General features: G+C 41.0%; 1 protein-coding gene and 1 long non-coding RNA gene across 2 annotated transcripts in view; one reads left to right on the top strand and one right to left on the bottom strand.

The window, feature by feature from the left end:
- Positions 1-3,808, top strand: part of LOC138976765 (uncharacterized) — a 103,708-nt gene extending 99,900 nt beyond the window's left edge. The window contains exon 2 of the long non-coding RNA XR_011459141.1: positions 3,631-3,808. This is a non-coding gene — a long non-coding RNA (uncharacterized lncRNA). The remainder of the gene's footprint in view (positions 1-3,630) is intronic.
- Positions 3,809-3,947: 139 nt separating this feature from the next.
- LOC138976754 (uncharacterized) lies at positions 3,948-21,308 on the bottom strand. The gene is made up of 7 exons (XM_070349643.1): positions 19,668-21,308; positions 18,230-18,706; positions 16,545-16,617; positions 14,393-14,610; positions 11,793-11,959; positions 10,391-11,199; positions 3,948-5,673 (listed from the first exon to the last, which is right to left on the bottom strand). The coding sequence occupies exons 1-7, from the start codon at positions 20,862-20,864 to the stop codon at positions 5,495-5,497; spliced, it is 3,120 nt and encodes a 1,039-aa protein (XP_070205744.1). The 5' UTR covers positions 20,865-21,308; the 3' UTR covers positions 3,948-5,494.
- Positions 21,309-24,111: the final 2,803 nt, after the last annotated feature.

Here is a 24,111-nt window from a genome sequence, read left to right on the forward strand (position 1 = left end):
TCGGCGTATGGCTGCCTGAATGGCGGGGTAAAAACGGTCAAACACGTAAAAATCCACTCGTGCTAAAAACATGAGTGAACGTGGGAGTCTTTAGCCCATGAACGAAGAAGAAGAAGAAGAATGTGTGACTTAGCTTGATTTGGGTTCTTTCAACACAACTGCTTGCCTGCAATCGCTCAAATTATTCTTGAACCAAACAAGCAAGGGACCTCGTATGCATGTCTTCTCTGCTATACATGTTGATCGGTGTTTCTTCAAATGACATAAAAGCAAGAACCTAGCACCAGACTCTTTGCAAGGATGACTTTGTTTTATCTCCTGTATGTGTTAACATAACTAGGTCACTTCAAATGACTAGACTGTGAGAAACTAACACAACACACAAAACACACTACATCCTTGAACCAAAACATGCACACACACACAAATGTTGATTTCATTGTACATTTAGTAACTCTCACAAGATGCAAAACCTCTTGCACACATCTGCAACAGGACAATACATTTGTGTGAAGAGCAGCATGAACAGATGGACTGGTTGTTGTTCATTCCCAACATCAATCACTTCATTAGATAGCGTCAATCATTGATAGCACTCTGACACATCACAGACGCATTGCATATATATATATATTGCTATTTCATATGTAACGTGGATTTCCATTGGTCAATTGGGCAAAACTGAGCTCATTGTAAAAGTGATATCGACGACATTTCCGTCGATATCAGTTTTGATATCGACGACCTCTTTATTGCTTCCCCACTTCAAAAACAAAAACACCTAAATTTAAAAACAAACAAATATATATGAAAATGTAATGATCCCAGAATTTAGTTGAGCAAGTGACTAAAGACTTTTTGAAAGGAAAGACACTTTGAAATACTGAAAAGTACAAGAAAAGAGTGAACAAAAAGAAATAATAATCAGAGGGAGGGATATGGAACAGCCAAAACTGAGACAAATACTTTTGTAATTTCTTTACAGTAAATACAAAATGTCCAGAGATTTAGCAATATATCTAACATTGACTGACTGTGTGATGATATCTTCTGCTATTGGTCTGTTTCGACAGTGATATCAAAATCTCGACCTCCAGTCTCGATTTTGATATCACTGTCTCAACAGACCATAGCAGAAGATATCATCACACAGTCCGTCAATATTGGGTAATATAAACAAGTATTTTTTGTTTTGTATCCTACATAACACAGACATTGCATAAAGTGATAAACATGGATTTCTTTTTATCCTACATGACACACACACACACACACATATTGCATTAACAGTACTTCTTTTTATCCGACATGACTCACATCTTGCATTAACAGTCCTTTTTATCCGACATGACTCACATCTTGCATTAACAGTACTTTTTATCCGACATGACTCACATCTTGCATTAACAGTCCTTTTTATCCGACATGACTCACATCTTGCATAAACAGTCCTTTGTATCCGACATAACTCACATCTTGCATTAACAGTCCTTTGTATCCGACATGACTCACATCTTGCATTAACAGTCCTTTGTATCCGACATGACTCACATCTTGCATTAACAGTCCTTTGTATCCGCCATGACTCACATCTTGCATTAACAGTCCTTTGTATCCGACATGACTCACATCTTGCATTAACAGTCCTTTGTATCCGACATGACTCACATCTTGCATTAACAGTCCTTTTTTATCCCACATGACTCACATCTTGCATTAACAGTCCTTTGTATCCGACATGACTCACATCTTGCATTAACAGTCCTTTTTATCCTACATGACTCACATCTTGCATTAACAGTCCTTTTTATCCGACATGACTCACATCTTGCATTAACAGTCCTTTTTATCCGACATGACTCACATCTTGCATTAACAGTCCTTTGTATCCGACATGACTCACATCTTGCATTAACAGTCCTTTGTATCCGACATGACTCACATCTTGCATTAACAGTCCTTTGTATCCGACATGACTCACATCTTGCATTAACAGTCCTTTGTATCCTACATGACTCACATCTTGCATTAACAGTACTTCTTTATTATCCGACATGACTCACATCTTGCATTAACAGTCCTCTGTATCCGACATGACTCACATCTTGCATTAACAGTCCTTTTTATCCGACATGACTCACATCTTGCATTAACAGTCCTTTGTATCCGACATGACTCACGTCTTGCATTAACAGTCCTTTGTATCCTACATGACTCACATCTTGCATTAACAGTCCTTTTTATCCGACATGACTCACATCTTGCATTAACAGTCCTTTGTATCCGACATGACTCACATCTTGCATTAACAGTCCTTTGTATCCGACATGACTCACATCTTGCATTAACAGTACTTCTTGTTATCCTACATGACTCACATCTTGCATTAACAGTCCTTTGTATCCGACATGACTCACATCTTGCATTAACAGTCCTTTGTATCCGACATGACTCACATCTTGCATTAACAGTCCTTTGTATCCGACATGACTCACATCTTGCATTAACAGTCCTTTGTATCCGACATGACTCACATCTTGCATTAACAGTACTTCTTGTTATCCTACATGACTCACATCTTGCATTAACAGTCCTTTTTATCCGACATGACTCACATCTTGCATTAACAGTCCTTTGTATCCGACATGACTCACATCTTGCATTAACAGTCCTTTGTATCCGACATGACTCACATCTTGCATTAACAGTCCTTTGTATCCGACATGACTCACATCTTGCATTAACAGTCCTTTGTATCCGACATGACTCACATCTTGCATTAACAGTCCTTTGTATCCGACATGACTCACATCTTGCATTAACAGTACTTCTTGTTATCCTACATGACTCACGTCTTGCATTAACAGTACTTTGTATCCGACATGACTCACATCTTGCATTAACAGTACTTCTTTATTATCCTACATGACTCACATCTTGCATTAACAGTCCTTTGTATCCGACATGACTCACATCTTGCATTAACAGTCCTTTTTATCCTACATGACTCACACACTATTGTACAAACATGAATTTCTTTTCATTATAAATGACACACACACTCACATTGCATTAACATGTATTTCTTTTTTAATCATAGGACACTCTTTGCATAAACATGTAATTTTTTTCCTTAAACAGACAGATACACACATTGCATAAATAACAAGAAGAGCAAACGCTCGATCGAGTCACTTTCGCAGTTCTGAATATTATATGAGGCATCAGATGGACAGGAAGAAATTGCTATTCACAACACAATGAGTCACGTTCACATAAAATTTGAGCCCGGTCACTTTTATAGTTTCCGAGAAAAGCCCAACGTTAAGTTGTGTGTTGCCGAACAGAAAAGGCTAGTTATCTCCCTTGTTTTTCTGATAACGTTCGTAAAAGGCTACAGATGTAAATACTTTGATGTAAAGAATAATCCTACAAAGTTTCAATCACATCCGATGAACTTTGTCAAAGATATAAAATGTCTAATTTTTCCTTTGACGCTGACCTGTGACCTTGAAAAAGGTCAAAGGTCAACGAAACCATCGTTAAAGTGTAGAGGTCATTGGAGGTCACGACTAAACAAAATATGAGCCCGATTGCTTTGATAGTTTCCGAGAAAAGTCCAACGTTAAGGTGGTGTCTACGGACGGCCGGCCGGCCGGACAGACTAACACTGACCGATTACATAGAGTCACTTTTTCTCAAGTGACTCAAAAATGTATCTCTTTTCATTGTACATGACACACAGACACACATTGCATAAATAAATATGTATCTATTTTCATTATACATGACACACACACTGCATAAACATTTTTTTTTTTTCATAGTACATGACACATATACACAAATTTTATAAACATGTATTTCTTTTTCCATAGTACATGACACATATATATACACAAATTGCATAAACATGTATTTCTTTTCATCGAACATGCACTACCACAACAGCCCAGAGCAAAAGAACACCTGTATGCAACAATAGGCAATATCTTAATATTCAACCTTCACTGTGCTTCCTGGGTCGTGGATGACCCAGAGCCTCACTTAGTGTCTGTATCTCTGAAACTATTGGTAGTTTTTGATTGAGGCTTCATGTAATTCTTAAACACCATAGAAACTTCCTATCGCCCAATTTTTAAAGGATTATCTTTGTAAACAAACAAATAAACAATGAGGTCATTTGAACTACACACTCCGAATGCTGTGGGTCATATGGAATTAAAGAATGTCACGGTGTCCTATTCACAGGGCGTGGGTCGTTAACAACACATACTCTGCAAAGAGGCGGTAAAGAGTTATTCCTATTCGGAATGCTTGGGTCGTGTACTATCCATACTTTTTACGTTAAATCCTTCTTCAGAAAGTATGGGTTGTACACAACCCACATCATCTGGACTGTGTAAGCCAAAGCGTGATCCAGTGAAGATTAAATAAATTAATAATTAAATCAATAAATACCCTAATAAATAAATGAAAAAAACATTTTCAAAATATCAATCAATCAATCAATCAATGAGTCTTATATCGCGCATATTCCGTGGGTACAGTTCTAGGCGCTCTGCAGTGATGCCGTGTGAGATGAAATTTTATACGGCCAGTAGATTGCAGCCATTTCGGCGCATATTTACCTTTCACGGCCTATTATTCCAAGCCACACGGGTATAGGTAGACAATTATTAACTGTGCCTAAGCAATTTTGCCAGGAAAGACCCTTTTGTCAATCGTGGGATCTTTAACGTGCACACCCAATGTAGTGTACACGGGGGGAGGTTCGGACACCGAAGAGAGTCTGCACACAAAGTTGACTCTGTGAAATAAATTTCCGCCGAACCTGGGATCGAACTCACGCTGACAGCGGCCAATTGAATACAAATCCAGCGCGCTACCAACTGAGCTATATCCCCGCCCCACTAGGGGGAAAATACCATTAAAAACAAAACAAAAAACACTTTGGGAAGCACAGATGAAGTAAACGATTGGGTAAAAGTTGCTGCAAAACCGCAAGTAAAAAAAAGTTGTGAGACAAATGATGAATACTAAAATATTAAATCAAATGATAAATAGTTCAGTCTGTCTGTTTGTATGACAACTGGCTGATTATTTCTGCCAATCTCAGCCCTAAGCCTGGGGGAAGGCAGCCCTAAGCCTGGGGGAAGGCAGGACAGTTTTGCGCTCTCCGTTTAAGTCAACCATCCCCACTTTAAGCTCATTTTCCGCTAGCTTCAATTGTGTCATACACCCCACCCCTTATCAATGAATCAACTAGCCATAATTAAAGCCTCCTGCTCTGTGTGATCAATTCCAATGCTGTAACATTAGAATTTCAGATGACTGTCTGTCAGCATATTGCAGGTGTGAATAACAGTTTTTACCAAAAATGGGTGTCCGCATCCACAATTTGTAGGTGATCGTTCAAAAAAACTTTGTGCTGAGCAAATCTGTCCGTACATGTCAGGTGTGCACTCAAGCCCAGGGCAGTACATTGTAGAGACTACAGTACCTCTTGTTTCAGCCATGTAACACTGGAAGTGTTGACTGCAAACTGTGTTTCTGGTGTCTGTATCTCTTGTTTCAGCCAGGTATCACTGTGAGACCTGACTGCAGCTTCCAATGTCTGCACTGTAGGCATGGTAGCTGTGTTCTCTGTGACCACACCCTCCCTGGCTGGCACTGGAAACAAACATAAACCAGATCCATGAAGCAATGTCAAAATATTTCTTCAAACTTTCACTGCCTGATACTAAAAAATGAAAACAAACTTTGCTCGATTTGCTCAATAGATTGTGTGTGCAATCATACCGCTGCAAAGCTCTCAGGATTAAATGACTCATAACAGAATTGAATATCCTTTTCCTGTCTGGATGAGCTGTAACAAGTGTTGATTTTCTACATGTGAGAAACTTTTGTGTCCACTGTCATGGTTTTTGGGGGTGCTCCGAGTCACAGAAAGTAATCACATGTTTCAGACAACAACCTGAATGCAACATATTCAGAGTACCCTCTGCAACTAAGATTAAGGTAAGGAAACCCCATGGATTTCGCGCAAAATTGCGTTTTTTGTGTTCGCGCTACACACTTGAATACAAACCGATTTGCACAAAACTTGCCCGGTATATACCTGAATAATTAAGGAATGCAGGGTGCAAATTTTATTATGTTATCTGCAGAAACAATTTCATAATATCAGATTTTTAGGACCAAGTGTTTTGACGCCAACGTGAAAGGTCGGTGTAGCATTACACACATTTGATCAAAACTATATATTCATCCGATTGTCACCAAATTTGGCTGAAGTGTCACAAAAACATGCTAAAAACATGAGTGAACGTGGGAGTCTAAGCCTATGAACGAAGAAGAAGAAGTGACAGGTAGCATATCGTCATCGCACAACACTGTGACGTGTCTCAGATCCTTATCACCTTTCTTCAGCTCGTCAGCATCTTGTTCACAACTAGCAACAGCAACTTTATTTGTAACTTTGTTATTTTCTTTTCTATTTGTCCATCTTTTCGAATGAGGAGGTGGCGGCGTGTAGATTCCCGAGAAAATCTGTGTTGTCTTTTCCGAGAGCAAACATAGCAATCTGTAAACTTGACGCCGCGAACTTTATTAGACGTAATTACACAGTCTGATTTTCTCAGACATCGACATATAAAAATAATCTCCGATGCTTTTAAATGCTTGATTTTACATGAGACAAACGAGTATTGCCGGGAGGTTGTTTACATGATGGGCGCAACATTGGTTTTTTTACAAAACGTCTCAAAAGTTTGATGTCCACACATGTGAAACCTGTCAGTTCGTCTTCAGGGTCAAAACCAGTCTTCAGTCTAACTGTGTTTGACTTTGGTCTTCATCTTTTTCTTTTTTTTTATCTGATGGAGTCACAAAACCCAAATAAGCGAGCAATGGCAAAGGCGATGGTGGGGGTTCAGAGTTTTCATTTTCTACCGTACTGTGTTTATGAGGCTCAATATACTTTTCAAAAATCCCTTTTCTTCTTTTTAGGTGTGTATAATGCTGGTTACCGTGCCGCTTTCGCTTTGTCTGTTGATACGAACATCTGTTTCTATACAGGTCTACTCTTACTGAAATAAGCTTACTGTAATCGTAGAACAACAAGTTTGCAGATCTAAAACTGCACAAGATATCCACCAGGCATATTTAGATTCAGCCCGCAAAACTACTATAATTATAAGGCACGCTCTGATTGGCTGTTTTGCAAAGGCTTCATACCCTATCACACATCAGCCAATCAAAAACAAGGTTACCCACTTTCGGGCGACTGCAGGTGAACACACACAGGGTTATTTAGATCTACATTTTAATACTTGAATCATCTTCAAAGGTGGTTTTAAACGAAAGTTATGGCGATTTGATGTTAATGAATATATAATGAGGCCAGAAATGATTCCAAAGCAATTCGTACAACAACAAAAAGTTAAACAAGTAGCGTAAGGCGAAAATACAACATTTAGTCAAGCTGTCGAACTCACAGAATGAAACTGAACGCACTGCAATTTGTCAGCAAGACCGTATACTCGTAGCATCGTCAGTCCACCACTCATGGCAAAGGCAGTGCCAGTGAAATTGACAAGAAGAGCGGGGTAGTAGTTGCGCTGAGGATAGCACGCTTTTCTGCAACTCTCTTCGTTTTAACTTTCTGAGCGTGTTTTTAATCCAAACATATCATATCTATATGTTTTTGGAATCAGGAAATGATGAAGAATAAGATGAACGTAAATTTGGATCAGGAACCGACAAGGAATAAGATGAAATAGTTTTTAAAACGATTTCAGAAATTTAATTTTGATCATAATTTTTATATTTTTAATTTTCAGAGCTTGTTTTTAATCCAAATATAACATATTTATATGTTTTTGGAATCAGGAAATGATGAAGAATAAGATGAATGTAAATTTGGATCGTTTTATAAATTTTTTTCTTTTTTTACAATTTTCAGATTTGTAATGACCAAAGTCATTAATTAATTTTTAAGCCACCAAGCTGAAATGCAATACCGAAGTCCGGCCTTCGTCGAAGATTGCTTGGCCAAAATTTCAATCAATTTGATTGAAAAATGAGGGTGTGACAGTGCCGCCTCAACTTTTACAAAAAGCCGGATATGACTTCATCAAAGACATTTATCGAAAAAATGAAAAAAAACGTCCGGGGATATCATTCCCAGGAACTCTCATGTCAAATTTCATAAAGATCGGTCCAGTAGTTTAGTCTGCATCGCTCTACACACACACACACACACACATACACCACGACCCTCGTCTCTATTCCCCCTCTATGTTAAAACATTTAGTCAAAACTTGACTAAATGTAAAAAATGCCTTTTTTGTCAACAATTCACATTTTGGTTATGCACAGCTGAAAGAACATAGATGAAAGTGTTTCATAAGCACTTGTCAAAACCCCAAAACACATCTATTAAAATTTTTTTGCTTATTCTCATGGGGTTTCCTTACCTTAAGGCAGGGATGGCGGAATCTCAAAATTTTAACTCACCAACCGGGCAAGTAACTTCAAGAAAGTTACTAGCCCGACAGAAATGTTGCTGGCCCGGTACATATCACAGTTGCTGCATCTGCAGTGTTTATATGGCTTTGAAAGTCGATTTTACAACCAATAGTGTTGCATTGGACCCGAATTTTCACTGGCCAGCCAGGCGAGTTGCCAGGCGGTTTCTACTAGCCCGGCAGATTTTTTACTCGCCCCTGGTAATCAGGTGGACGATTCGGCCATCCCTGTTAAGGTAATTAATAGACTATGTTGTGAAATAAGTCTGTCAGGATTGTCAAACAGTGTGGCAGAGTGAGCGCCTCAGTCTTTTCACAGCGATACTCTAGAAAGCCAACAAGTGTGTAGGGTTTCTAAGATTTAGCTTTGAAAACATCCTGGGTAACCTCAACGTTAATGTAAGATGTTTGATGGGTTGTTGACAGACCAGCTTTTTTGCTGGTCTGAGGGGGAGCATATCGTCTTTTGTTTCATATTTACTGACCAAAGACGAAGCTGGTCTGACAACAAACCACCAAACATCGTTTTTGTCATCATTTTGGTAGTGAGAAAATAAGTGAAAAATCAACACGGGGAGCCATGCTTTCAAACATGAGTTCCGTTTTGATAATACATGTACATGTTTTGGGGCCCCACCACGTTGTTGCAATCAAAGCTGGCGTGTGAAAGCAACTTTCTGTGTTTTGAGTTCATAAAATGTTGAGATAAATATGTCAGGTTTGAGGATCCACAGTTCTGTAGGTTCCTCTCAGTATTCCACCCCCTCGGTTTTCAGTTTTAAATATTAAGATTAGTGATCGAATGTGGAAGCTACGTTGGGTCAAAGGTCACAGAAGATTTGCATCGTGCAGCAAGGCACGTTGGGTCAAAGGTCACAGAAGATTTGCGTCGTGCAGCAAGGCACGTTGGGTCAAAAGGTCACAGAAGATTTGCGTCGTGCAGCGAAGGAAAGAATCACGATTTTGTTTCGGACTCATTGCCTCTTTGTTTTTCATTAGACCTGTCAAGTGTCATTCTGCTTGCTCAGCTTTGTTAGATGTTTGCATATCTTGTTGCTATGTTCTTTACTTTTATTTTATTTCTTATTTGCGCTTCTTTTATCGATACGTCTTGTGCACGGGTCAAAATGTGCGTCAGGGGTCAATTGGTTTGACTTGACATTCGTGTTTCTCCGAACGTCTGTGTATCAAAACACAGATACACGCACTCCATGACTTTGTAAGAAGACGGAACATATCTCCAGGTTTCATTTGTTTGTGATAAATTTATTACCTTTCATGAAGTAGTTTTTTTGTTTTGTTTTACTTTTGCCAGTTTGTTTTTGGAACTTAGCAAAGCAGTGTCGTCGATCTAGGTCTGGGGAAACGCCAATGAAAAGAGCCTAAGAATCCCCGAGCGGTTTTTTTGGGTTTACTTTTGATTATCTACGTACAACCTGCTTCCTGCAACCATGGGAGCCGGAGATTTATTGCATAGGGAACATGAGATTTATTTCCCAGGTGGCTGTGAATGAAAACTCATGAAAATGATGACAATTTGTTTTGTTCAAGACAGACATATGGACAGACAACTGGATGGGCTGATGGCTGGCAGACACACATTGCTCATCATTATTACTCACCGATCTAAAATCACAACCACTTCATAACCCTGACATTTGACCAGGGTCAACCATGCTTATTTAGCAAAGTTTTGCAAATTTCAAATCTATTCTCTCGCACATCTGATGCGTTCTTTTCTACTTACTGTATGGTTGGGGTTCTTTTCTACTTACTGTATGGTTGGGGTTCTTTTCTACTTACTGTATGGTTGGGGTTCTTTTCTACTTACTGTATGGATGGGGTTCTTTTCTACTTACTGTATGGTTGGGGTTCCGTGATGTGCCAGCATAATGGTGTCTCTTCAGCCACATCAATCTCTATCTTGACGTCTGACACAACTGCTGTGTCTCCTTCCTCCATACTGTTGTCAGAACCTGCGTTCCCTGACTGTTCACTGTTGAAGATGTAGACTGTGCGTGGCAGTTCACTGTTCAAGGCACTGACTGTCCGTGGCTGTTCACTGTTGAAGGTGTTGACTGTCTGTGTCTGTTCACTGTTACAGGTGATGACTGTCCGTGGCTGTTTACTGTTCAAGGCATTGACTGTCCGTGGCTGTTCACTGTTACAGGTGTTGACTGTTCGTGGCTGTTCACTGTTGAAGATGTAGACTGTGCGTGGCCGTTCACTGTTCAAGGCTTTGACTGTCTGTGTCTGTTCACTGTTACAGGTGATGACTGTCTGTGTCTGTTCACTGTTACAGGTGATGACTGTTTGTGGCTGTTCACTGTTCAAGGCATTGACTGTTCGTGGCTGTTCACTGTTACAGGTGATGACTGTTCGTGGCTGTTCACTGTTCAAGGTGTTGACTGTTCGTGGCTGTTCACTGTTACAGGTGTTGACTGTTCGTGGCTGTTCACTGTTACAGGTGATGACTGTTCGTGGCTGTTCACTGTTACAGGTGATGACTGTTCGTGGCTGTTCACTGTTACAGGTGATGACTGTTCGTGGCTGTTCACTGTTCAAGGTGTTGACTGTTCGTGGCTGTTCACTGTTACAGGTGTTGACTGTTCGTGGCTGTTCACTGTTCAAGGTGTTGACTGTTCCTGGCTGTTCAGTGTTCACGGAGCTGCAGATAGAGAAAAAGTGATAGTCACCATGTTAATCATTTGTTGAAAGAATCAGGGTAAAGAATTTTGGAAAGACCTTTGGGACGAGGAGGTTTTTATCTCAAACCCATTCTATTGGCTAATTGCATTTAAAAACCACCCATTTCTCCACTGTACGTTTAAAAACAAAACACACACAAACACACACACACACACACACACACACACACACACACACACACACACACACACACACACACACACCTTGATTGACCTGTGGCTTTACATTGGAATGGCAACTAGCAACATCTCAGAAAATCAAATCCACAAAAGATCCTTAGCTAAAACTGAACCAAACTTACATGTAATTGAGAAAAACAACAATCAAGTCTCTATCCAAAACATTATGTTTTAGTCAGCTATTCCCCAACACTAATTTGTCACGGACTAACATAAGATTGTATAAAGTGATAGCACTGCGTACTTCTTGGGGCCATTTCTTGCCGGGAAAATGCCTATAATTTTATAAACAATTGCGCGTAGACAAAGAAAAGAAAAGTTTCAACTTAAACACAGACACAAAGAATATAAATAACAACAAAAAGCAACCTACATTGTCTCCAGCAGGGTCCTGATTGTACGATTCCTGTTGTCTGCAGGCAAACACCTGCCTTCTTCTTGAGGGCCAGGCAGAGTGGGCTTGCTGTCTCCTCTCCACACCTGTCCCTCCATTGCAAGTTCAAAGGTCAGGTGGCCCCCCGTCTGCCCAACCAAGCGTACCTGCAGCACATTGCCAAGCAACTTCTCTCAAATCTGACGTAACTTATATAATCCTCTTTTCTGAATGATGGTACAGAGTAGCCTAGTGACTATAAAATAATGCAATATGTTTTTTTGACATCGTAGCATTAAAATGCGCATCCTGCCATGTGACATAATTATGTTCAAAGCATCCTTCAAAAGAAAGCAACAGAATATTTTCACAACCAAGTCTGATCTGTGAATCTACAGCAGACTTGCATGTTCAGTGTGTACAAGGTGTTGCATACACTCATCTTGAAACTTTTAAAACCAAACGCAAGTATGTAAATGAACAGGCTATGTTTGCAATGTCCCTTTAAAGTTTGCTAATACTGTATATAATCATATGTATTCTCACCGTTGACAGTCCAGGTAACATCCCCAAATTCATCGACTTAAATTTGTTTTATACCTTACAATCATGTTCCACATGTTTTTACATTTAGTCAAGTTTTGACTAAATGTTTTAACATAGAGGGGGGAATTGAGACGAGGGTCGTGGTGTATGTGCGTGCGTGCGTGTGTGTGTCTGTGTGTGTGTGTAGAGCGATTCAGACTAAACTACTGGACCGATCTTTATGAAATTTGACATGAGAGTTCCTGGGTATGAAATCCCCGAACGTTTTTTTCATTTTTTTGATAAATGTCTTTGATGACGTCATATCCGGCTTTTCGTGAAAGTTGAGGCGGCACTGTCACGCCCTCATTTTTCAACCAAATTGGTTGAAATTTTGGTCAAGTAATCTTCGACGAAGCCCGGACTTCGGTATTGCATTTCAGCTTGGTGGCTTAAAAATTAATTAATGACTTTGGTCATTAAAAATCTGAAAATTGTAAAAACAAATAAAAATTTATAAAACGATCCAAATTTACATTCATCTTATTCTCCATCATTTTCTGATTCCAAAAACATATAAATATGTTATATTTGGATTAAAAACAAGCTCTGGAAATTAAATATATATCAAAATTAAATTGTCGAAATCAATTTAAAAACACTTTCATCTTATTCCTTGTCGGTTCCTGATTCCAAAAACATATAGATATTATATGTTTGGATTAAAAACACGCTCAGAAAGTTAAAACAAAGAGAGGTACAGAAAAGCGTGCTATCCTTCTTAGCGCAACTACTACCCCGCTCTTCTTGTCAATTTCACTGCCTTTGCCATGAGCGGTGGACTGACGATGCTACGAGTATACGGTCTTGCTGAAAAATGGCATTGCGTTCAGTTTCATTCTGTGAGTTCGACAGCTACTTGACTAAATGTTGTATTTTCGCCTTACGCGACTTGTTTTTATTGCAAAGTCAGCCTTATGTGTCGGGGATATAAAGGTAAGAATGTTGCAACAATTGCAATACCATAGCTGCGCAAATGGAATCTATGTATCATTGGCATTCTTGGCAAGATTGTAGCCCTTGTATCAATGGGATATCCCAGCTATTTACAGTAAAAAGCCACTACATAGCAGTGTACATAGTGACAGATGGAACGCTTTTCATGGTTTACAAGTAACCCAAGGTGACAGCAATAGCACCTCATTACTGAAAAAGGATGTGAAAACAGATGTACACCCACACAAACTGCGTCAAAGTCTAGTATGGCTTAGATCGAGCTGGAATAATGAGTGATACGTACCATGCTGGATATGTTGTCAGCAACTTTAGAGTGTTACCTACCATGCTGGATATGTTGTCAGCAACTTTAGAGAGTTACGTACCATGCTGGATATGATGTCAGCAACTTTAGAGAGTTACGTACCATGCTGGATATGATGTCAGCAACTTTAGAGAGTTACATACCATGCTGGATATGTTGTCAGCAACTTTAGAGAGTTACGTACCATGCTGGATGTGTTGTCAGCAACTTTAGAGAGTCACGTACCATGCTGGATATGTTGTCAGCAACTTTAATGTGTTACGTACCATGTTGGATATGATGTCAGCAACTTTAGAGTTACATTCCATGCTGGATATGTTGTCAGCAACTTTAGAGTTACATACCATGCTGGATATGTTGTCAGCAACTTTAGAGAGTTACGTACCATGCTGGATATGTTGTCAGCAACTTTAGAGAGTTACGTACCATGCTGGATATGTTGTCAGCAACTTTAGAGTGTTACGTACCATGCTGGATATGTTGTCAGCAACTTTAGAGTGTTACGTACCATGCTGGATATGTTGTCAGCAACTTTAGAGTGTTACGTACCATGCTGGATATGTTGTCAGCAACTTTAGAGTGTTACGTACCATGCTGGATATGATGTCAGCAACTTTAGAGTGTTACGTACCATGCTGGATATGATGTCAGCAACTTTAGAGTGTTACGTTCTATGCTGGATATGTTGTCAGCAACTTTAAAGTGTTACGTACCATGCTGGATATGATGTCAGCAACTTTAGAGTGTTACCTACCATGCTGGATATGTTGTCAGCAACTTTCTGGGCCACTTTGATGCGGTCTTCCTTTGTCAGTGGCATGAAACTTGTCCCTGCTTCAGCTGCTATTGCTTGTGCTGATATTGATGCTGGTATTGATGCTGGTACCGCTTTTGCTGGTCGTTGCTGCTGCACCCTGGGACTGAGCCTTGCAAAATCCTCCTGACCCGTTTTGGAGTTGTACTTAACTCCAGCTGCACAAATACAAAAGGATATTTCATTTCATTTCATTTACTCGTGAAATTCACACAGCGAAAGTGAAATGTCTACATCGGTCAGCTAGGTGACATAAGCAGACTTCAGAATTAACTTTTGTAGTGTGTGTCCTGTCTGGTGTACTCTACAGTCCCTGATGTCAACAACACTGGAACGCCCTTTTGTAGTGTGTGTCCTGTCTGGTGTACTCTACAGTCCCTGATGTCAACAACACTGGAACGCCCTGATGTAGTGTGTGTCCTGTCTGGTGTACTCTACAGTCCCTGATGTAGTGTGTGTCCTGTCTGGTGTACTCTACAGTCCCTGATGTCAACAACACTGGAACGCCCTTTTGTAGTGTGTGTCCTGTCTGGTGTACTCTACAGTCCCTGATGTAGTGTGTGTCCTGTCTGGTGTACTCTACAGTCCCTGATGTAGTGTGTGTCCTGTCTGGTGTACTCTACAGTCCCTGATGTAGTGTGTGTCCTGTCTGGTGTACTCTACAGTCCCTGATGTCAACAACACTGGAACTCCCTGTTGTAGTGTGTGTCCTGTCTGGTGTACTCTACAGTCCCTGATGTAGTGTGTGTCCTGTCTGGTGTACTCTACAGTCCCTGATGTAGTGTGTGTCCTGTCTGGTGTACTCTACAGTCCCTGATGTAGTGTGTGTCCTGTCTGGTGTACTCTACAGTACCTGATGTCAACAACACTGGAACTCCCTTTTGTAATGTGTGTCCTGTCTGGTGTACTCTACAGTCCCTGATGTAGTGTGTGTCCTGTCTGGTGTACTCTACAGTCCCTGATGTAGTGTGTGTCCTGTCTGGTGTACTCTACAGTCCCTGATGTAGTGTGTGTCCTGTCTGGTGTACTCTACAGTCCCTGATGTCAACAACACTGGAACTCCCTGTTGTAGTGTGTGTCCTGTCTGGTGTACTCTACAGTCCCTGATGTAGTGTGTGTCCTGTCTGGTGTACTCTACAGTCCCTGATGTAGTGTGTGTCCTGTCTGGTGTACTCTACAGTCCCTGATGTAGTGTGTGTCCTGTCTGGTGTACTCTACAGTCCCTGATGTCAACAACACTGTAACTCCCTTTTGTAGTGTGTGTCCTGTCTGGTGTACTCTACAGTCCCTGATGTAGTGTGTGTCCTGTCTGGTGTACTCTACAGTCCCTGATGTCAACAACACTGTAACTCCCTTTTGTAGTGTGTGTCCTGTCTGGTGTACTCTACAGTCCCTGATGTAGTGTGTGTCCTGTCTGGTGTACTCTACAGTCCCTGATGTGTGTGTCCTGTCTGGTGTACTGTACAGTCCCTGATGTAGTGTGTGTCCTGTCTGGTGTACTCTACAGTCCCTGATGTGTGTGTCCTGTCTGGTGTACTCTACAGTCCCTGATGTGTGTGTCCTGTCTGGTGTACTGTACAGTCCCTGATGTAGTGTGTGTCCTGTCTGGTGTACTCTACAGTCCCTGATGTAGTGTGTGTCCTGTCTGGTGTACTCTACAGTCCCTGATGTCAACAACACTGGAACTCCCTTTTGTAGTGTGTGTCCTGTCTGGTGTACTCTACAGTCCCTGATGTAGTGTGTGTCCTGTCTGGTGTACTCTACAGTCCCTGATGTAGTGTGTGTCCTGTCTGGTGTACTCTACAGTCCCTGATGTCAACAACACTGGAACTCCCATTTTAAGACCCCCCATTTTAAGACACCCCATATTTTAAGACCCCCCATTTTAAGACCCCTCCTATTTTAAGACCCCCCATTTTAAGACACCCCTTTGATTTTTCTGATTTTTAATTTTATTGATAACTCATGTAAATGTACCTCCATATTAAGACTCCCTTATTCTTAAGACTTGATTTTCTCAGATGTTTTGTTAGTCTTACAAAGGGGGTTCCACTGTTCTTGAACTCATGAGAAAATGAGCAGTGTCTCTTACAGTGATCCTTGTGTGGCTTGTCCTGCTGGCAGAATGGTGTGGTGGTGGTCAGTCTCTCGGCACCAAGCACAACCTGCAAGTACAAGTGAAACAAGCCGGGTGTCATCCCCTGTACCTAGTGTCAAATACACATCAACATCATCCTTTTTTCCTCAGCTTTGAGTTTCATCGGTTCAAACCAATACATGTACTAACAGACCAGTCTGGTCAGGTCTATCTTTCAGTTCAGAACAATACATGTACTATTACAGACCAGTCTGGTCAGGTCTATCTTTCAGTTCAGAACAATACATGTACTAACAGACCAGTCTGGTCAGGTCTATCTTTCAGTTCAGAACAATACATGTACTAACAGACCAGTCTGGTCAGGTCTATCTTTCAGTTCAGAACAATACATGTACTAACAGACCAGTCTGGTCAGGTCTATAACATAAGACATAAGACATAAGACATAAGACATAAGACATAAGACTTTATTTCAACCATGTGCAGTACACTAGGGACATGTTTTGGCCAGAGTACAATCAATCAATCCATACACACCCTTCCAAATGCAAAATGCACGCTTGCAATCTCAGTCACACACACGCTCACGCACGCCCGCATACATTCCCCACACAAAACCCACAACAGCACACACGCACAAGCATGCTGGTGTCTTTCAGTTCAGAACAATACATGCACTAACAGACCAGTCTGGTCAGGTCTATCTTTCAGTTCGCTTTCGTTGAGTAGGCATGCTGGGTATTTTTGTGTTTCCATAACCCATCGAACTCTGACATGGATTACAGGATCTTTTTCGTGTGCACTTGGTCTTGTGCTTGCGTGTACACACGAAGGGGGTTAAGTCACTAGCAGGTCTGCACATAAGTTGACCTGGGAGATCGGAAAAATCTCCACTCTTAACCCACCAGGCGGCAGCGACCGGGATTCGAACTCACGACCTCCCGATTAGGAGGCCGACGTCATACCACCACGCCACTGCGCCCGTCGTTCTTCCTAAAGCAAGAACATGATCCTTCCTGTCCAGGCCCCCTCTATGTTGATTATATGGGGGGAGCCCTGAGGAATCTGCTGTTATTGGATATTTTCAACCGGTGGGCATTATTCCAGATACAGTGGAACCCCCCTTTTAACCTAAAAAAAGCTGAGAAAATCAGGTCTTAAAAATGAGGGAGCCTTAAAAATTGGGGTAAGTTTACAGGGGTTCGACTGTTTCAGTCAGTTAATACGATGAGAAATGATTAGAGGCAGGCTCCTAGAGCGTTGGTGAGGGTATGAGTGAGAACCTCCCTGGCCAAGTCTGCATTGTCTTGTGATGGCTTTGCAGCCAGACATGGTGACATACGTTTTGACTGTGTTCAGAATTGTAAGGTGTTTACAAAAAATCGACGAGAGGCTATTTCTATTTTTTATTTCTAAACATTCATGACAGTCGTACACGTGCAGACAAAAGCAATTGTATGATGGCATAAAGAAGGGTTGTCATCATTGATTTCACATGACAACAGACACACAGCAAAGAAGGGCCTGTGACAAAAAGTACACTGAACCCCCCCTGTTAAGACCCCCAATGTTTAAGTCTCCCTCCCTTTCAAGACTTTTCTTTCATAACCCCTGGAAGTTTACCCCATTTCAAAGACTCCCTCCTTTTCAGAGGTACTGAAGCAGAGGTTCCACTGTACCTGCACATGCTGTTGAGGCTGGTGTGGGGTACTGGTAGTGGTGAGATGTGCATAGCCCACTGGCGGGTCACACGCTGTTTGAGGCTGGTGTGGGGTACTGGTAGTGGTGAGATGTGCATAGCCCACTGGCGGGTCACATGCTGTTCGAGGCTGGTGTGGGGTACTGGTAGTGGTGAGATGTGCATAGCCCACTGGTGGGTCACACGCTGTTTGCCAACTCCTGGCTACAGCATGGGGTGTGGTAGTGGTCAGACAAGGGTCCTGAAGAATTTGCCCAATAGGTGTAGTGGTGGAGAGACCAATTTGTCCAACAGGTTGCTGTGGAGGTCTGGGCTCAATGTGGACGCAAGACACATGTTGAAATCTGTTCTCCTGGTGGTTGTCATGGCGACGCTGTGCGGCAATCACTCGCTGCTCTTCTCGTTGCATCTCTTGTCGGTGTGCCAGGGCTGTCGTTGAATCAAGTTGAAAACGTATCTGGCACAAACAAATTATGCAAGTTAAACCTCTTCCTACATTGCTGATGTGCAACTTCCTAAATGGTTGGAAGATGTGCTTAAAAATTGGAATGAAAAAAATAATGTGAACAGTGAATTGTAATACTGTACAATGGAACGTCGAGGGGAAATTTGTTTAGATATATATATATATCCGAGGTGGTTCTTATTCGAAGTGTCCCGATATATTTAGACAAATTCTTACTCAGACTCAGAGGAAATATTTTTTATCATATATATGTTCGGGAAAGCATTCCATTATAATTATGCCCGCAAGAAGGCGTCTGAATGTCCATTTAATTATGAATGTTTTTGCTTGTAGTTTTATGTCATTGGGTTAGTACGTGCGTGCGAATGAATCATTTAATGTGTATTTTCATGTGTTATCGAGAGAGAGAGGTATCTTTAGAGAAGAGATGTGGTGTACATGTGAGTTTTTGATACCATAGATTAACAGTTAATAGATTATTTATTTCAGAAATACCCACAACGTTCACACGATTGATCAGCTTTGAGATGACATTGTATGTTATCCAGAAAGCATGTTTTATTAAACAATATTCCCTATCATCTTTCAGGCATTTCTAGACTTAAGACAATTGAGTACACAGCAACAAACAATGACACACACAACACAACATAGATCTAAAAAATGTTAGCAGGAAGCTGAGTTGCTTGTATTAAACAAAGAATGTTGATGTACAGCTTTACCTGACTAATACTATTACCCTGAGTCAGTGGGTGTGAATATAAAGCATACAGAGAGAAACTCACATGTCCTCCTGTGTAATAATACATGTATAATTAACAATTACTGAACAAGACTTGTATTTTTGTGGTTTTGTTGTTGTGGTTCATTTTTAATGAACTGCGAGTAGTGTGACTGTGACAGTGTGAGTGCATGAGAGTGAAGAAGAAAGCAGAAAAAGAAGAATACCCACTGTTGTAAAAGCGGGTGAGGACACACTGGGTCCTGTTGACAATACTGACACTCCTCCAGCACCACTAGACGTCAAACCAAAGGAACGCTGCTCACTTTGTGAATTTGTACTGCAAGTGCAATTGTTGACACTTTGAACATTATTGGGTGGAACTTTCTTTTCTGACAGCTTTTGCACCACATATTTTCGTGCGGAATGGTTGGTGAAGTGTTGATTCCCGATCCCAGCTTTACTGCACATCTTCTTCATAATTAGGGACAACTTGTTTTTGCCGACAGGTTGACGTTTAAACCAAGCAAACTCCAAAGATGCTTCCTTTGTGTAATTTGTTGCACAGTAGAAGGGAAAGCTCACATCACAGTAATCTTTTGGTCGGAGGGCTGCGTAGGTTTTGTACACAGCAACAGGGCAGCGCTCATCGTTAGTTGCCCAAGCTATCCGACACACATCATGTACAGACTTTGGATTGTCGTCGAGACATGTTTGTGGTTGTCTGTCTCGGAACTGGAGGTACTCCCTGCCACTGATGTCCTTCTGCAACGTCACATCTCCCCACTGCATGTGTCTGTGAGGCTTGGACTTATAAAGTCCGAAGTTGATTGTATTTTGCCACCACAGAGTATTGAGAATTGCCTCTGGATCTGAGACACCGAGCTGTTTTGACTGCCACAGCTTGTCAACATCTGCGTCTTTCAGAGGTTGGGCCTTGTTAGTTAAGTTTCCACAACCTAATTGTTCTACACTTTTCACCTTAGTCTTGAGGACTTGTCTCAGTTGTGCAAACTGTGGGCTGCACATAACTGATTCACAGTAGTCCTTGGACCTCAGATGTCGTTGGATGCTGTTGAGGACTGATTTGATCGTGGATGGTTCATAGTCTTGGTCGTCCATTTTTTTCAGATTCATAAAATAACAGCAGAGAATTTTGCACAGTTCTTGGGGTTGGATGGTTTGAATTTCTCTTTTGTCTCCTTGTTTTTTCATGAACCAAGCGAGATGACGCAAATCGTACGAAGTTTTTTTCAGAGTGTTCTTGTTGAACGGTACTTTCGGTACCAACGACAACTTAGTGGTTTTAGTAAGTTTTGGCTCACATGCTGGCTCTGCAACAAGCCTTGTAATGAGGTCGTTCTGCAGTTCATCGCTCTGCAAGCTCTCCGTGGTTTCTGACACTGACACTTCACTGGAAGTCGCCATTTTTATCAAACTTGAAGGCGTTAAAAAAGAAGTTTGTGATTAGTAAATCGCGTAGTCTGACCCGTTGAGTATACGCAAACATGTGAAGATATCAGTGTCTCAAATGCTGGATAGAAGTTTCCGACACATTTCGACCAGTTTTGATTGTCACTCACCTCCGTGATTCATACAGATTGTTTTGCACGCATTGTCTCGCACATCTGGACTGAATATACACATCTTTCGTTTTCTCTTCGACAAGATAGAAGGTGTGGTCGCCATGTTGGTTGACGTCATACAAGGTCGTCTGCTCGAGTGTCCATTTACCGAACTCAATTAAAACATGAATGCAACACGACATTTGGAGTGCTCATCTCTGCAGTTGATATAATTATTTTGTTTTACAGTTGGTTTTTTGTTTTTATTTTAAATCAGTAAGAATAAATGCAGATATTCCTCTTCTTGAAATACTCCGTGTTATGACCCGACACAGAATAATAACTTCAAGTTAATACCAAAAAAAAAAATATATAAAAACAATTTTTTTTAACAACTGACCCCTCCCCGCCACCCCCCCCCCCCACCCCCCCACCCCACCCCACAACATTCATGCAAGTACACCATCCCATGGCTTTCTGGCTCCTGAAGTTTTTCTTTTTGAACACTGTATAAAAGTTGATTATATATATTTCTGTTTTGTTTTTGTGTGCCTGTTGATAATTTCAGTATTTTCATTGTCGTGTTTATATGAGCCCATCACTGACACTTTTCGCAATAATACACTTCCGAAAAAATCAGTAAGCTTGTACTGTGGATGTGTGTGTGTGTGTGTGTGAACTTGTGTGTGCGCATGTTCAAATGCTGTTGAGCAACAAATCTGTGCCTCGTAATAAAGTTCTGTGCCTTTTTCGTTCTGGGCGAAGAATTGTCACACTAATTAGTTTGATGGGATGGGCGGGGGATGTAGCTCAGTCGGTAGCGCGCTGGATTTGTATCCAGTTGGCCGCTGTCAGCGTGAGTTCGTCCCCACGTTCGGCGAGAGATTTATTTCTCAGAGTCAACTTTGTGTGCAGACTCTCCTCGGTGTCCGAACACCCCCGTGTGTACACGCAAGCACAAGACCAAGTGCGCACGAAAAAGATCCTGTAATCCATGTCAGAGTTCGGTGGGTTATAGAAACACGAAAATACCCAGCATGCTTCCTCCGAAAACGGCGTATGGCTGCCTAAATGGCGGGGTAAAAAAAACGGTCATACACGTAAAATTCCACTCGTGCAAAAAACACGAGTGTACCGTAGGAGTTTCAGCCCACGAACGCAGAAGAAGAAGAAGAAGTTTGATGGGGATAAATCGGGCAATAAACAGGGAACGTAGGCCTATATAGCCTAACGTCTTAATCAGCTTGAATCAGGGAGCGGACAAACACTCAAGTCCTTAATGGCTAAAAACCGTAGGACTTTTAATATTAATTTTACTACTGTATCAGGGAGAAATCATGTGACGACTAAAACAAACACTTCAGAGACAGGTGGCCAGGTTTTCTGTCTGTCTGTCCGACTGTCTGTCCGTCTATTTGTCTGTCTGTCTGTCTGTCTGTCAGTCTCTCTCTCTCTCTCTCTCTCTCTCTCTCTCTCTCTCTCTCTCTCTCTCTCTCTCTCTCTCTCTCCGAGGCTCAACCTAGACAATGATTGTGGGAATTCACATTGTTTAATCAACCCCAACCAGCATGCAATAGCCTGAAAGCATTCAATTCAGTTACAATACAAATGATTAAAATCGAAGAGAGCTTTTAAAACTGCTTAAAAGTGAGAGCACAATTATTAACATAAAAGTTTTTAAAAAATTCTCATAATCATGGGAAGAACAAAGAGAGACACAAAATCTAAAAGGGGTCACAAACTTCATGAACAAAGTTCTTTCTTTATTTGGTGTTAAACGTCGTTTTCAACCATTCAAGGTTATATCGCGACGGGGAAAGGGGGGAGATGGGATAGGGGAAAGGGGGGAGATGGGATAGAGCCACTTGTTAATTGTTTCTTGTTCACAAAAGCACTAATAAAAAAAAAGCTCCAGGGGCTTGCAACGCATGAACAAAGTCTGACTGCTGAATGTCACACCACAGGACAACCTATGTGCGTTCTTCTTGCTACCAGAGCTCCATGATCCAGCATTAGGCAAGGCAAACATTTTATTTAAAAGAAAAACACAAAAAGGGTACTTGATTCATGAAAAAAAAAAGAATAAAAAGAAAGAAACACAAACAGGCAACATACAAATAAGCTGAGTACCGTGAAAAATAAAAATTCACGGGTTCTGACCATATACATTTGTCTGTAACATAATTATGGCGGAAACAAAACAACAACTGACTATATGATTTTTAAATATTAACATCAATTTAAAATTATTTTATAATGCATTTTTAATTGGAAAAAAACACAGTAAACACCAAGTTCCATAATAATGCATTTATTTATAATGCATTTTATAAGCTATTTTTTAATTTCCAAAATGGCCCACTTCAGTGAAAGATAAGTCGCATAAGGAATTCAGAACGAAGACATGTCAGCTGGACACCACATGTTCCAAGCATGACGTTTAAACTGAACAGCCCCCCCCCCCCCCCCCCAAAAAAAAAAAAAGTGAAACCGGCAAACGTCTCGTCAAAACAATAAAGGTGGATTCAAAGTGATGTAACACTGTTACACTGTGTTGTCACGATTTTTTTAAATTGTAATAATTTATTTCATGTGATCAAGAAATCAAAAGAAATAAAAGGAAAGAGTAGGAAAGAAAACTGAAAGCGCATTCTGAAAGAAATAATACTTCTTCACTTACATGCGCGTGTTGTCCAGCCCGCCGTTCTTTAATTTTAATTTTAATTGAACCCTTCTGTTAACAGAGAAAAAGAAAATATGTTTAAATAGTAAGTACGGAATAACAGAAAACAATATATGAATAAAATGTGAAAGGCTATTTTACTGACCAATCTGTGCATACACCCACCCCCCCCCCCCCCCCCTCCACTCCCTCACCACACGCAGAGTCGTAAATCGTTATCGCATCGGCTCACTGCTCTTTCTGCCGAACAGGGCCGAACCCTTCCACCCACCTCTCCCCCCCCCCCCTTTCTCTCTCTTTTCTTCTCTTCTCCATCTCAGTTTACACAGTCATGGTGACCTTCTGATCGGCCACTGGTCCTTACAACTTGATTGACAGCTCTGAGAGGAAATAACAAATTGGCCTGAGCAGTGGAGCGAGCGTGTCG

This window comes from Littorina saxatilis, linkage group LG9 (genome assembly GCF_037325665.1).
Source record: "Littorina saxatilis isolate snail1 linkage group LG9, US_GU_Lsax_2.0, whole genome shotgun sequence".
NCBI classification, from domain to species: Eukaryota; Metazoa; Mollusca; class Gastropoda; order Littorinimorpha; family Littorinidae; genus Littorina; species Littorina saxatilis.